Source organism: Cavia porcellus, unplaced genomic scaffold (assembly GCF_034190915.1).
Source record: "Cavia porcellus strain 051 isolate PalLab524CR breed Dunkin Hartley unplaced genomic scaffold, mCavPor4.1 scaffold_30, whole genome shotgun sequence".
Classification (NCBI taxonomy): Eukaryota; Metazoa; Chordata; class Mammalia; order Rodentia; family Caviidae; genus Cavia; species Cavia porcellus.
In genome coordinates, this window is record NW_026947513.1 from 40,537,624 (window position 1) to 40,552,284 (window position 14,661).

Here is a 14,661-nt window from a genome sequence, read left to right on the forward strand (position 1 = left end):
GTAAGATCTTTACGTCACTGGTAAGGCCTTTGTTTGTTTGTTTATTTATTTATTTATTTATTTTTGGTAGCAGGGATCAAACTTATGACCTCATCCTTGCCAGGCAAGCTCTGTGCTGCTGAGCCACATTCTCAGTCGAAGGCTTCTGTTTAATAGCAGGCATTAGTACTTAAGGTTTTGGAGAGTGAGAATATATACACAGATTTGGCATTTGATGTTAAATGAAAATGGCTTAGAAAATTCAATTAAAAAGCAAGTTGTCATTAAAAAAAACCCTAAAATAAATAAATAAAATAAAATCCTGTATAACGAGGCCTTATAGAGTATGTTCACACACACACACACTCACACACAGACACATACACACACTCACACACTACATTTCACCCTGTTCTTAAGTATAATTTTTCTCGTTAGTTAAACTTAAACAGATGCAGTAATTCCACTTGTTATCGAGTCAAATGACAGTGTTATTGGAAATTGACTTTCAATGTGTTTACTTTAGTGCAAAGAAGTCACCTAAATAGTTTATTGGTGTAAAAGATGAAAAAGTTTTATGCAATATTATGGGAGCAAAAGGTTCCCAAAGGATATTTGAGAAAGACTAACTTCCAGATACTTGACTCAAACATGCCACCATAGATTTAATTTTTTAAAAAATCAGTATACATGCTGCCAAAGTGAGCCCCCAAAAAGCAGATCAGTTCCAGAACACACCATTTTCTTGTCAAATTCAATGTTAAAGAAAGCTCCCTGGGAAATTTTCACAGAAAGACTAATGTAGCATAGTTCAATGAGACAAGGAAAAGTAAATGGCAATAATTCAATAAAGTACAGCACAAGGAGGCAAAGTCTCTATGAGGAAGGTGGAAACCCCACTGAAGGACCTGCTGATGCAGGCTCTAGCCCAGGCTGCGGGGTGGGGATCGCAGCGGGCAGCAGTGGGCCTGCAGGGCTGACCCCCCAGCTCTCCTGCAGGGCCAGGCAGAGGGGCCCACCGAGGGTCAGCCTGGGCAGAGCAGACAGGGAACCCACAGAGCTCCCCGGGAGGGTATTGATCGCTGGTAATCACCGCGCAGACATGAGCTGACAGTAATTAAAATGACTTACACACTGGGATGGTTTCAAACTCAAATCTTCGACTGAAGACACCGTAGCCGGCTGCTGTTCGTGCTCGAATTTGGAAGACATACACGGAAGCTGGCTTCAAGCCCTCTGCGGTGATAGTGGTGCCTTTGGATTTGATAATGGTGTAGCTGGTCTCCTGGTCCTGGGTCACACAGTGCAGACAACAAAAAGTGCTCAGATAGAATACTAGTTATAGTAGCATTTAGAAGCAGAGCTTTGAAAGGGAAGCATAAACCAAAGGACTTGCTTTAGTACAATATATTTTGGGAAACAATTCTTCCAGTGTGCTATGCATAGTATCTGAAACTGGTTGCAGAATTCAAGGTTTTGGAGGACAAGCTGTTAAGCCATCCATCATTATCTTGAACAAGATAAACTGGTAAAACATTTACAATATAATTTTTTGGGAAATAAAATTATTTTATGCTCATTTTATTATCATGATTTGTATGCATGTTTTGCTCAGAAATAATTTATTACAGCATAGTACTATGCTACCTGTTCACAGAAAATGAACTGGGTTCCTTTTCAGCTTTAAATTATCAATGAGTAAGACTTTCATTAAATTTAGAATTTGGAAGAAGAAACTGATACTTTACTGGGAAGATTTTATTTGTTTTACTCAATCTAAGTAAATGTTAAAGAAAAATGCAGATAAATAATATGAATATTTTCTTTTAAAATCTCCTACTGTGGAAGTGGGGTTAGGAAAGCACGGGATAGAGACACAGTAAGTTTGGAAACCGAAACAAATAGTGTTTTTCTGCAGTTTCACATTGATGTGGAAACTGAAATCACAGATTAAAATATAGCAAGTCCATTTATATCTTGATATTTGGTTTTCCTGTCTTGTAAAAGGAGTAGGTAAGTATCTGAACGAAACAAATAATGTGTGTGAAAACTCTAATGAACTAAAATGCATCTTTTAATTTGCATCATTATTGTTTTAATTTTACTCAGTTCTTCTTAATTTGTATTGCAGAATTCTAACCACTTTCTCTTCCACCACTAGTACTACCTAAAACATAAAGCCTAGAGCATTCTTCTTTTAAAATAATTTCCCAGTCCTCTTCTATTGCGTTCAAATATATTATCTTTGGGTTAAATACACCCAAATTGCACTCTGAAAAGATCTAATTTATCATACAGATATGTATTCTGATTCATTTTAGACAAATGGCTGAGCTTTTGTTTTTAATGCAAGATTAACATGTCTAGACCTTAAGGAATTTAGGATATTTTACAGGTGTTTTGCAAAGAATTTAAAACAGGTAGTTTTAAAAAGAATTTAAAACAAGTAGTCTACAGAATTCTACCACTTCATATCAGTCTCTTAATCCACACACACACACAAAAATACATTGATCCTTTGTCTAGTACTCTATTTCTTCTTCTCTAGTCTACAACAGCAGTAAAAAGCAAATACATTTACTTGTTCGTTTTGAATAATGCACACCAGTGCTTGAATTTTAGCTGATTAATCCCTAAAATGTTATTTACTATTTCTCAATATCACTGAGAAGTTGTAACATTATTTTTGGTAACACATTCCAGTTTGACTCTGATTACAGGAGGAAGAAATGATTATCTGTCCAATAATACTTCTGTCTGTTTAAAGAAAATTAATATGATGAAGAATGCTAGTCAGAAATAAAGTGATATTCTGGTATATTTGATATAATTATTAGTTTTACATAAAGTATTAACATTTATAAAATACCAAAGATTTTTTTTTTTAAAGAATCACAACAGTAACAGAAACTGTTAGAATTCTGGTCATATCATTAGGTGTACATGTAAATGTTGGTACAAAAATTGAGACCTTAGAATTCTTTTCCTTTAAAATAGTTATGAAACTATCAAAGTAACTGAGAGGAGACAAGCTATGCCTCACACCTAGCAGTCTCCATAATATAATAGACTCTGGGTTATTTGGCTTATTGCTGCTTCCTAGGATCTTGACAAAGTTTTTCAATGGAAAGAAAAATAAACTATAATGAGTTTGAAAAGCTTAAATAGTTGTAAATCCTAATTATTGAACATGTGGTATATTCCGTATATAAATATACTACTAGCTGTTGCTTCTGACAAACAAGAGAAATTGTCAAGGAATTCAAAGTCCTGACTTATGAAATAACGTGTGACCTAATATCAGTTCCACAAAAAGTAACTAAGAGGTCTGACTTTAAGTATTCACATATCTCACTGACTATCCAAGGTCTAATTGTACTCTGCCTTACTGAATTAGCTAAACACTGTATTATTAAAGAGACTTTAACAAACCATTTATCTAACAACAAAACCAATGAATATATATTATGAATCGACAAAGTATCTTCTAAAATTTTCAGCCACATTCATTGTCACTTTCTTCATATCACGAGTCCCATGTGTACCCCTCTTCAATGCCCACAGCCACCTGGCTGCCAATTTGCCACCAGGGCAGTGGCTTTTGCTCTTTCTTGCCTGTGCCTAGCAAATGAACTGCATTCCCCAGCTGCTCAGCAAACCCTGCTCCCCGCTGGAGGAGGGGAGGGCCCAGTCCAGGAGCCAGCTGGCAACCACTGCCAAGGGGCTGTGTCCCTCCTCCTTGGCCGTTAATTAAGAGATGGCCAGAGGCCCATCCCCACGCTGGAGCTGGACGCCCAGTGACCTCTATTAGAGTGGGGCACTCTCGGGCAGCAATGCCAGCTGGCAACCGCTCGAGCACTGCGAGCTTCACCACCTGTATGTGGCCACCAGCCAGCCAGTAAATGCGGTGTCACTCTGCATGTTCTAAACAGCTCTGGAAACCCACCAAGGTCTCCACCTCCACATGTGCTATCAAAGCTCATTATGTGTTTACCCCCCTAAGTGTGTTATAAAAATCTCTCCTAAAAACACGTGGGAATGTGCAATGCTTTGCCTTGAGAAAAACTCTTGGGAATTAACATCTTCATTGTAAAACAGGAAACACTAAAAAAGAATTTAATGTCTATCAAAATAATATATGACAAATACTTTGCTGCTTTTAAAGCCTGAATGTATCCACTTGCCATTAATTTATTGAGGACATCAATTGATACTTTTGTCACCAAATCATTTTTCTTATTCTCAATTATACAAATTGCAGAATTTATTAATGCTGCATTAAATAAAAGAAATTAACTATAAGACTAAGTCATGTTGATAGAATATAATTCAAGAAGAAATGGATCCATACAGAGAATCACTCCAAGATAGCACGGATAAAATTTAAGGGAAGAAATGAAAAGAAAAGGCATCTGATGCACGACTTGTTTAGAAACTGCTCTCTTGGAAGCAGCAATTTAAAAATTTCCTTTTTCCCACTGAATAGTATGCAAGTGCTGGGGAGAAGTAGAAAAGTAATCTAAATTATTAATAAGGAAGAAAAGAAAAATAATGTTTTCCTAAACGATGAAAAGAAATTCATTGTTCCAGTTATTGATTCAACAGAACAAAAATTAGTACAGGTAAATAACTATTTTTCAAACTTTTAGTTTCCTGTTTTAAACTTTACTTCATCTATGATATATGCATATATGCAAACATAGAGTTTGAGGTGTTTAGCTGCTTTAAAATTCCAGCTTCTTTTAGCATCAACTTTAATCACAATGAAAATTTGGATAATTAAATATTCATAGAAGAATTTAACGTGATTACATATATATGTATATTTGTATAATTTCTATATATTTTTACATTAGTGTAGAACAATATGGCTTACTAAAATTTAAAGAATGGAAAACTTAGTTTTAGAAATTGTTCTTAAATTAGTATGTGTTTACATTGTGCACCACTGGAATTTGCATGCTGCTTTGATTATTAATCCCAGGAATCAGCAATATCAATGGTACTACTGTCCACACTATTGGATTAGCTCCACCTTTGTTGATAATAAACTCTGCAAGCAATATCCCTATGTGAGCTTATCTCTGAAGAGTTCACTTAGATCATTTCTGGTGAGTAATACAGAACATAAGTTTGGTGACACGTTTTTTTAATCATCATTTATGCTTCCTAATGATCTAACAGTTATAGTTAATGCTACCATTGCTTCATTCCTAGAGAGATAATTAGCTCAATAGAAACAACAAATGTTTATCATCTATCAATAAAATCCATTTATCAACATAATTGAGATTTTCCAAACTAGAAATAATATGAGCATAGCTCTTTTGCTACCACACACTGTTATTTTGTACTTCGTTGAAGCTTTACAATTGTTGAATTAGTGAATATGGAAAACCATGGTTTTAAAAACTCCCTATAGCATTATGAAAAAATAACATTTGATATATTTATCTAACCTGTTCCATCTATCTATCTATCTATCTATCTATCTATCTATCTATCTATCTATCTATCTTGCCAGCTAGCTAGCTAAGGTATCAATAATCTTAAAATTTTAAGTCATTTTCATTAATGGGACATAAACATCTTATACAGTGGGGAAAGGGAAAAATACTTATTTCTACCTGTCCTATATCCTCACTTAGACAATTTCTGAGGCATTGTAATGGTTACGGTGGACTATCAGCCTGATTTGATTGAGATCTTCCTGGTGGACTGGTAAAACACATTTCTGGGGGTCCCTGGGTGGGTCTTGAAGGTGTGATGCTGGGGGTCTCTACACTGGTCCTACATGGCTTTGTGGGTGGTGCTTTGTTTCCTGGACATCATGAGCTGAGCAGCTTTCTTTTCTCAAATGCTTCTGCCCTGGAGTCAGATAACTTGGACAGAGAGTCCCCTGAACCTATGAAACAAATCAGTCTCTCCTTATGTAATATTTTGCCCAGCAATGGGTAAGTTGATTAATACAGTATTGGAGAGCAAGTATTTGCTCATTACAATTCCCTAGAACAGAAGGAGTAATATTTTTGTGAATTTGAGAAGCAACTACGTGAGCATGGCTCAGCCCTTCTCTTTGGGAGCCTGCTTGTCTGCACCAGGTCTATGTGTTACTACTTCCTTAAGACCGACCCTCCTGGGTCAAGGTCTCCAGTGCACCACTTGCAGGCTGGCTTGGATACCCATGTAGTGTCTCTGTTAGTAGGACTCAGGCTGTCCTATGGAGTGTATGTCATTCACATGAAGACTGCACAAAACTTCCTGCCAGGTACACCTGCAGTGGGGTAGAGTGGGACCTCGTAGCTCTGCATTTCAGCCACATATTCCAGTACAGTTCAGAAGTGGAAAGCTCATGTTCATCTTCCATTTCTGTGACTCCACCAAAGATAGTTTACTTGATTCAAGAGACAGGAAAGAATGATTGCTATTTTTAGATCTCAGCAACTATTATGATAAAATATGCAGCCATGAACCTAAAAGACAACTCACCCAGGTAGCAAGAAGAAATCAAAATAGAAGGAATTGAAAGAATATATTGCTAATTTTAACCTCAAATTTTGAAATGGCATTCATACAGTTTTAAAACAGTATCTGTGTTCGATACTTGCTATGGAAGTTTAACTATGTGCTATCGATGTGTCGCATTGGACCATACTTCCTTAACACTACAGGTGCTCTGGTAAATTACAGGCCAAGAGCACAGGAGGTCTTCCTCGCAGCACACAGCAGACACTGCTGAAGAAGAACAGTTTAAGTACTAGCAGCCTTGGGAAATGTTCCATGACTGCATCCTGTAATGCTGGGGAAACTAGTGAAGCTGGCGCTAACTACAAGGCAGGAGCTAGAAGAGGGAACTGTGCTCAGGGACCCTCCACACGCAGAACTTCAGTCAGCCGCCATTGATTTGTTCATAAAAGTGCAGCGTACACTTGTTCACACTGAATGACTGCAGCTGCTAAGATGAAAAAAGATAGAAAGAAAAAGGAAAAAACAGCTTGGTTTTACTCTGCTCAAAATACCTTTTCAAAATACTTGATTTCATATTCCAGGATAATCCCATTGGGTCGGTCCGGTTCTTGCCAAGATAACGAGATGCTGTTTTTTGCAATCTTCCCCTTTTTCACATTGGTGACTGGAGAGGGGGCTATAAAATAACACAAATAAAAGAAGTATGATTGATGAGGCCCTGAAATTACAACCTATTCTGTGTATTCTCTGTATTGGCATTTTTAGGAGGTGGTAGAATAATATTTCAAATAATTAAATTTTCTTTTAATCCAAAAACAATTTAATTTTAAATAAACTTACAGATTAAGAACTGTGTCTCAAAATATGTTAGCTAATCATCTTGAGATTTTTGTAAATTGGTATTACAAAATATTAGGTATTCATTCATTTTATAATGTTCAGAAATGAAGATAATGTGTGTTACCCTTTATAGAAAAAATACATCTTTGATGACATCTTTGGTGACATCTTTCTACCATTCATAAACTCTGTGATGTGTCCCGTTATGGTCATAGATACATGATTATCCTTATTGTGACATTTCTGGAGCTCTTTATTACATTTATTACTTTTAACACTGAATTCTACAACCATTAATACACAGATAATGTATAATCAAGTTTTCTTTAAAATGTTATCACATAAGTGAATATTTTGAAATCAAATAGAAGAAAAGTTTGATTTTAATTTCCCACATTTTGTTAGATGTCAGTTACTGACAGTGCTGCCATCTGCTATAGTGTCTGTTGGATGATTATTTTGCAAAGAAAATGGAAAAATTATATACGCGACTTCCGATAAATTTGGGTATATAAATTCACAAAACATCTAGATGTTGAATCAGCATCTATTTTTATCAGTTGGCGGACACTTGCATAGACTCAGTGGGTTTAATGATGTAAGAGTTGACTAGTAGTTTTCCTAATGGAATGACCTATGTTTTAGGAGGCTTCACAAAAGGTATAGGAAATAATGTTATAAACTAATGATGTATGTACACCTACATGTAGCATCGCTCAGCGTCATGGTTATGGTTCAGATCGAGTGTCCTGCAAATGTCCTTGCTTGCAGAGTTGGAACTTTCAGAGGATGAATGGATTGTGGAGGTGCTGTACTCATCAGACAGTAATGGCAAAGCAAAATGTCTGCAGATGTTCTGTACATGCACAATGTATTTTTGAATTACTTTGAACACGTTTGAAAACACAGATGCAGAACCTGCTGATATGGACCAAAGATGGTCTGTGCTCGTGTGTGTGTGTGTGTGACCCAGTAGAGAGAGAAACCCAAACAGACAGACAGACTTATTTTTTCATGGAAATGATGTCGGCCACAATGAGTAGTGTATAATTAGAGGTATGGCCTTATCTGAGTAGCAACAGACGTTTGACAAGTTTAAATTATAGTTCTGGATTTCTGGCATTGTCCAGACAAAGTAATATATTCCAGTTTGTCAATTTAATTTCTTGGTCACTTTCAAAAAATGCAATCAAACTACTGACAGCACTTTGGACAACAGACTGCAAGGATGGTGCTCATCAGAACAAGATCTTTATGTGAGTCCAAAGAGCAGTGCATTCACTTGGAGGCTGTTGAAAAAGCCTCCCATCTTCTCCTTTCAGCCCTCTAGTGCCTCATCTCAGTTCAAGTGGGACTCCAGATGTGCCCTGCAAATAAGGACCTCTGCTCTTTGGACCCTGCGTCTCCTCAATCCCACCTCTTGTCACTGTCTATCCCCAACTCTGCGCCAGGTTTCTGTAAGCCTGCACACCAGTCACACACCTACTCTGTGATCACACCACATGGATCCCTGAACTCAAGAGGTCTGTTCCAGTCTCCAGGGCACGCCTCTCTCTCTCCCAGGTGTGTAGACTGACCTCAGTGTCCATCTACCCACGTTAGGAACCTGCTGTCCCTCCACCCTCTCACATCCAGGGTGCTTTTGTCCCATTGGTTCCTTCCTTTATTCAACAGCTCTATACTTCACTACCTGATATACTACAAATCTTTCACATGGTTTTGGTTTACAATCCTTTCAAATGTAATGCAAGTGTGATAAGAGCAGGAAATGGTTTTCTGTTGTCCACTGCTGGATATTCATCATACAGAACAGTGTCGGTGACAGAGCAAGGGCCAAGGAGTCGTGTAGAGTGAGCAAGTGGTGGCAGCAGTTCTAGATAATAAGTCCAAGTTTCCTTTTTATTTTTTAAACTTTTTGATCAATGACAACAAATTCAACAGTGAAACTTACCATGATTTTCAATAAAATTTTCCCACAGTGAATATACACATTATGTACTGCATAGATGCACTAATAAAGTTTGAGTATATAGAGATAGATATAATCTGTAAGATATCAATGGATATTAAGAACCTTATGTCTCATAGGCTCATGAAAGTATAATCATATATTGGCACTTTAACATATACATTTTTATTCTTTTAATGCAGAGTGTGGTTATATTTGGGTTCAGAGGATGCATAGTCTGTTGTCTAGGGTTCTTAATTAAATATATCAATTTAATGAAGTATTTTTTGGAATGTTACAGAATATGTTGTGGGCAGACAAAGCCAGAATTATCTAAAAGTGATATGAAATTTCTTAATTCCATGGAAACTGTGACCGACTCTTACAGTAACATTTTGGGATAGGCTCAGAGTTCCTATGCGGTTTCCAGGGAGAAAAGAAAACGGGCCACCGTCATCCTTGTGAACAAACCATTCAGAAGGTGTGGCAATAGCAAGAGCAACCCAAGGGCATCCCAGGTGACTGAGGCATTTGCACCAAAATAGCAAATTTACAGAAGCAGTAACAGGATTAAGGTTTTTGACGGTCTGTTCATGCAATTGTATTTATGAAGCATCTTACTTTCCTATACCACAGAATGTTCACTGAATCATACATTAGTAAAAATTCAGACAAAAACTATAAAGTCTTCAAAATTCTTCTGTTGCTAAATCCTTTTAAACTGATACGTTTCAGAATACACAAGTGTATTCATAAGTTATATTTAGCATGCAAGCTTCATGAAGGCAGGAGTTGATTTGGATTAATTCACTGTCTTATTTGCAGAACAAGATATGACTTAACATTCATCAGTTTAATAAATGACCACTGAACACATGGCTACAGGGAGAAAGGAATGTGGGACACACAAAAATCAAATACTTCTCAAAACTGAGCTCATCTCATCTTCGCTGCACATGTTAAAATAACATCAATTTAGAGTGTGTGGTTTTATTTTGTTTTAATAAAATAGTCAACCATTTCAAAGTGAAACTGTCAAAGAAGTATCAACACAGAGGTGACCCGCCTAAGGTGGAGCAGTTTGTGATTTGCTTCCGTGCACTGCAGTTAACAATGAATTAGACAGCTTCCACAGGCTGAATTAGCAAACTCTGTTGTTTTTCAGCTTCACTTTTCTCAGAGCTAAAAATGTGTGTAATGCTTCAGAAAGAGGGAAGATCACTCCTGAGCTCAGAATTGTTCAGGGCCAATTTCCTCTGTGATGGAGCTCCCCCGCATCCCAGCACATAGCTGAGCAAGGTGGGAAATAAAGGCACCTCAGTGACTGCGATGGCTGTCACTATCCCCCGCAGATTGGACTTCAGACACCATGCACATTCAGATAATCACGGGAACCAAATGGGTCAGTGCCAAGGGGTGCTCAGTGGACCTCATCTGCCCCTCACCCATCCCTTCACGCTGCTCCCTGCCCGTTCCAACTTTCACTAATGAAGGCTGCTATCCAATGAGGACAACTTGGAAAATTTCTGCCTGTGAAATTTGTTGAACGATGTGGAATCATAAAACATTGCTGTCTTTATGTCAGAAGAGAAAAACTACCAAAGAAATACAGTTTTGAGGAGAACAAAATGATTTGCAGAACTTCTGGAAATGTGGAAAACATCCCAAAATGTTTGACCTGCTGCTTCTGCATGGGGGATGACTTGATGAGTATGAGATAATTCCAAGATACTGAACTTCAGGCTGATAACAGTTCCCAGTATGCAAAGTGTTTGTCTGAATTTCACTTATGCTTCTAAAAACCTTTTATGTCAGAAAACTCTCAGCATAAACAAAACTGAAGAGCATAATCCATTCTCAGTGTTCATCAGCCACCTTCAACCACGACTACTGATGGCCAGGCTTGATCACTGATATTTCCAGCCTTCCCCACTCATCAGGCACATGAGACAAATCCCAATGTCATAACACTCTATATTTAATATTTCATTACATAGTTAGAAAAGACAAGAAACTGGTCTGGATTTTAAATGAACTTTTCATTTTAGAATATTTTTATATTTATAGAAAAATGAAAGGTAGTAATGACTTCCTCTACAACTCACACCATGTCCTCTACTAGAATCACACAACTTTAGTGTACTGAAGAGCCAACATCTACAGGTAGTTATTAAGTAATTCCATACATTATTGACTTTCCACTTAGGCTAGAATCCTATCAAATATTCCATATCCCTGTTAGTTCGCATGGGATTCTGGGTTTATCTTGGTTTGATGATTTTTCAAACTTTCCTTAACTTGAAGACTACCATAATGAGGCATACAGAACCGCTAAGGAATTTTGTAGACTCCCCCTCAACTGGAATTAATTTCGTATTTTTCTCATGATCAGCCTGGGCTGTGAGTGTTTTGGCAGGGCAGCGGAGAAGTAAAGTGTCATACCATCATTTCAAGGCAACTTTCTTCCAGCAAAACATTATCACATTAATTTTGGTCATCTCACTGACATGGGGTTTATTTGGCATTTTTGCATTATGTTTTTCAGCTTTCTGCATTGTGTTGTTTGGAAGGAAGTCATTGGAAACAGCCCACATTTAAAAAGCATAAAGTGATGAGCTAGCTTCTTCAGGCTGCAATATTTTGAGTTACTGGGAGTTCTGTATGGAAGTGTCTATTCTTCCTCAATTTTACAATTATTGAAACACTTATCCATAGCAGTATGGGCACATGAATGTGTTAAAACTTCATCAAAAATAACTTTCTAAATGTTCTTACAATAGTCCCTGTTTATGACTAATGAACTAGTTCACTTACACCTTTCAAAGCTATGAGCAGTTTATACTCATTCATTTCTATAGGTTAAAACTAGACGAAGTGGAATGGCGGTATCTGCCAGATGCGAGCCACCTCTTCGTTGTACTATACACAACTTATCCCCTGTGACTGCTCTGGTTATTCAGGCAAGTCTTAAAGTGCTTCAAAAACCATGAACTCTCACACTTCTTTAAAAAACTTGGACACAGTAGGTCAGGACGTCAGAGTTTTTAATACTCTGGAAGAATCATTTCATCAGTACACTTCAGGAAATAGCAAGCCATGATGGGATTAATTCTTTTTTAAACAAAATTCTGTAAACTTAGAAACCTAAGACCGGACCCTGGGTTAGGATGGAGGTTTTGTTAACAGCTGGGGTCCTGAACCTTTGGCTCTTTGCTACCACATGTTGTCATGATTTTCCTGTTTTTCATGATGCATTTGTGTAATATTTCTTCTAAGATTCCATATTTTCCTGCCCTTTTGTACTTCTGGTAAATGATTTGTCCATTCTCTACACAATCTTGCTTATATTATACACAAAATATACTCTTCATAAAATTAGGAAATCTTATTGCTTTCCCACTGTTGTCTGTTTAATCTTTATAAGAGTTTATGAAAATTTCTTAAAACACATAACTGCTTCCGTGCTCACCGAAGGCACTGTGATCCTTCTCCAGATGGGACTGTCTTTTTAGTCCTCGCATGCCTTCAGTGATTTCTTTCTAAGAACAGCCAGCGTGCTATTAGTCACACTATAATTTGGTCATTATCCTGCCCTAAATGCCCTAACCCTAAATACACTGTATCCTCTCCCTAAAATTCCAACCTCATCTCTTCTACAGTTCTTTAGTCCCCTTCAGTCACGTGACCCGTGTGTGTGTGTGTGTGTGTGTGTGTGTGTGTGTGTGTGTGTGTTTTCCTGGAACACTCTAAATTGATCCTGCCTTGAGACCATGTTTAGATTGTTCTTCCTCATCCTCAACTGGATTGCTCTTTACTTTAGTCAAGTCTTTGAAAACTAAGTGGCATTTTCAGAATAATCTTTCTGAGTGATCTGCAATCCAACAGTTACTAATTTCGTTTATCTCTTTCCTTATCTGTTGCCTATAGATTCTGCAGTTTCAGAGCCAGCTGGACAGGAAGTTCTTCCTCGACCTATAAACTGCCATGTCATAACCTTGAAAATTCCTAACACAGAATTTCATTTAACTTTTTACACACAAACCTTATTTTTCTTTGTTTTAGAGTTCATAAAAACTACAAACATGATTGTCCTGTATCACTGTCAAGTTAAATCAATACAGCATGGATCGTTTTACCTTACTCAGTATACTTGTCTGTACACTCCAACCTGGACTGGCTCCTACAATCTGCTGGCCAGTTACTTAAAATTTCAATTCTAGTGCACCTGCCACTGAACTAATGCACACCCTGCTTGTTTGAGGCTTAGCACAATATAAACGTAACTATGTGTAGTTATGAGGCATGACAAACCATACGTTGAATGTGTAAGTACTATATTTTTTTGTTTGTTTGTTTGTTTTTGGTGGTACCAGGTATTGAACTCACGACCTTGCGCTTACCAGGCAAGCACTTGAGCCACTGAGCTAAATCCCTGCCCTAATATAAAAATATTTACTGGATTAAAAGACACATTGCCATTCATTCCCTTCAAAATACCCCACTTTGCTTCAAACACGCTCCTCCCATGTTCCTGTCACTTTCTAAGCTGTCCCGAAAGCCTTCCAGAGTGTCTCTGGTTGTGCTGTTGTGTCTGCTCAGTGTCCTGAATCAGTTCAAAACATTAAAAATTCACGATCATTTTGAATCTGGGAAAGAGCAAGAGACCACACAGGGCAGATCAGGTCACGAAGCGGGAGGACACTTTCTGTGAGCCTTTCTTTCCACTGGACAGCACTGTACGCAAGGATTGATCATATTTTTTAAAAGACCCTGTAAGGACATAGAGGAGGACGCCCAGAAATGTCCCAGGAAGTGACACCACAATGGGATTCTCTATGTGTCACAAGAAAGGGGAAGTATTTTGAGCAAGATAAATGGCTATGCTTTTTCTGTAATAAATTTTTAATTAAAGCAATGACCACGTAGTGTGATCAGTTCATGTATACTGACCATACACATAAGATAAATAAGAATCGGCCAGGAAGTATCAAAATATGAAAGCAAAAAAGAATTTCAAGGAAATCTAGATACATCTGAGACAAAACATAAATATACTGGAATTCAAGTAATTTTAGCTCATATATCATTGTCCCAAACTCTATCCATAAAGTGAAAACTACTAAAATATGTTATAAAACAGAAATGTATAAAATATAAAGACAATTTTAGCTTAAGCAATATAAAATAAATTTCATAGTAAATAAGGCATATAAATAAATTTTATAATAAAAATTGTATTTTAACTTTTATATATCTTTTTTGGGTAAAGAATAAAGAAGAGACTTTTGAAATGCAAACAGACAAAGTATGGGTTTTTGATCTACAGTCTGATGACTCTTTTCACAAAAGTTTGAATCCTTTCTTCTTTTTTTTTAAAAGTAGGAAACAAAAGATAAGTAAGCTCTACATAACCAGTTAAAATGTCA

At 37.1% G+C, this 14,661-nt stretch overlaps 1 protein-coding gene across 15 annotated transcripts in view; it reads right to left on the reverse strand.

The window, feature by feature from the left end:
• Epha5 (EPH receptor A5) overlaps positions 1-14,661 on the reverse strand; it is a 337,092-nt gene that overhangs the window by 76,723 nt on the left and 245,708 nt on the right. For all 15 annotated transcript variants that reach the window (XM_003463755.5, XM_003463754.5, XM_013145832.3 and 12 more), the window contains 2 exons: positions 6,999-7,123; positions 1,111-1,270 (listed from right to left, as the gene is read on the reverse strand). In XM_003463755.5, the coding sequence (XP_003463803.1) occupies positions 1,111-1,270; positions 6,999-7,123 (285 nt within the window). The remainder of the gene's footprint in view (positions 1-1,110; positions 1,271-6,998; positions 7,124-14,661) is intronic.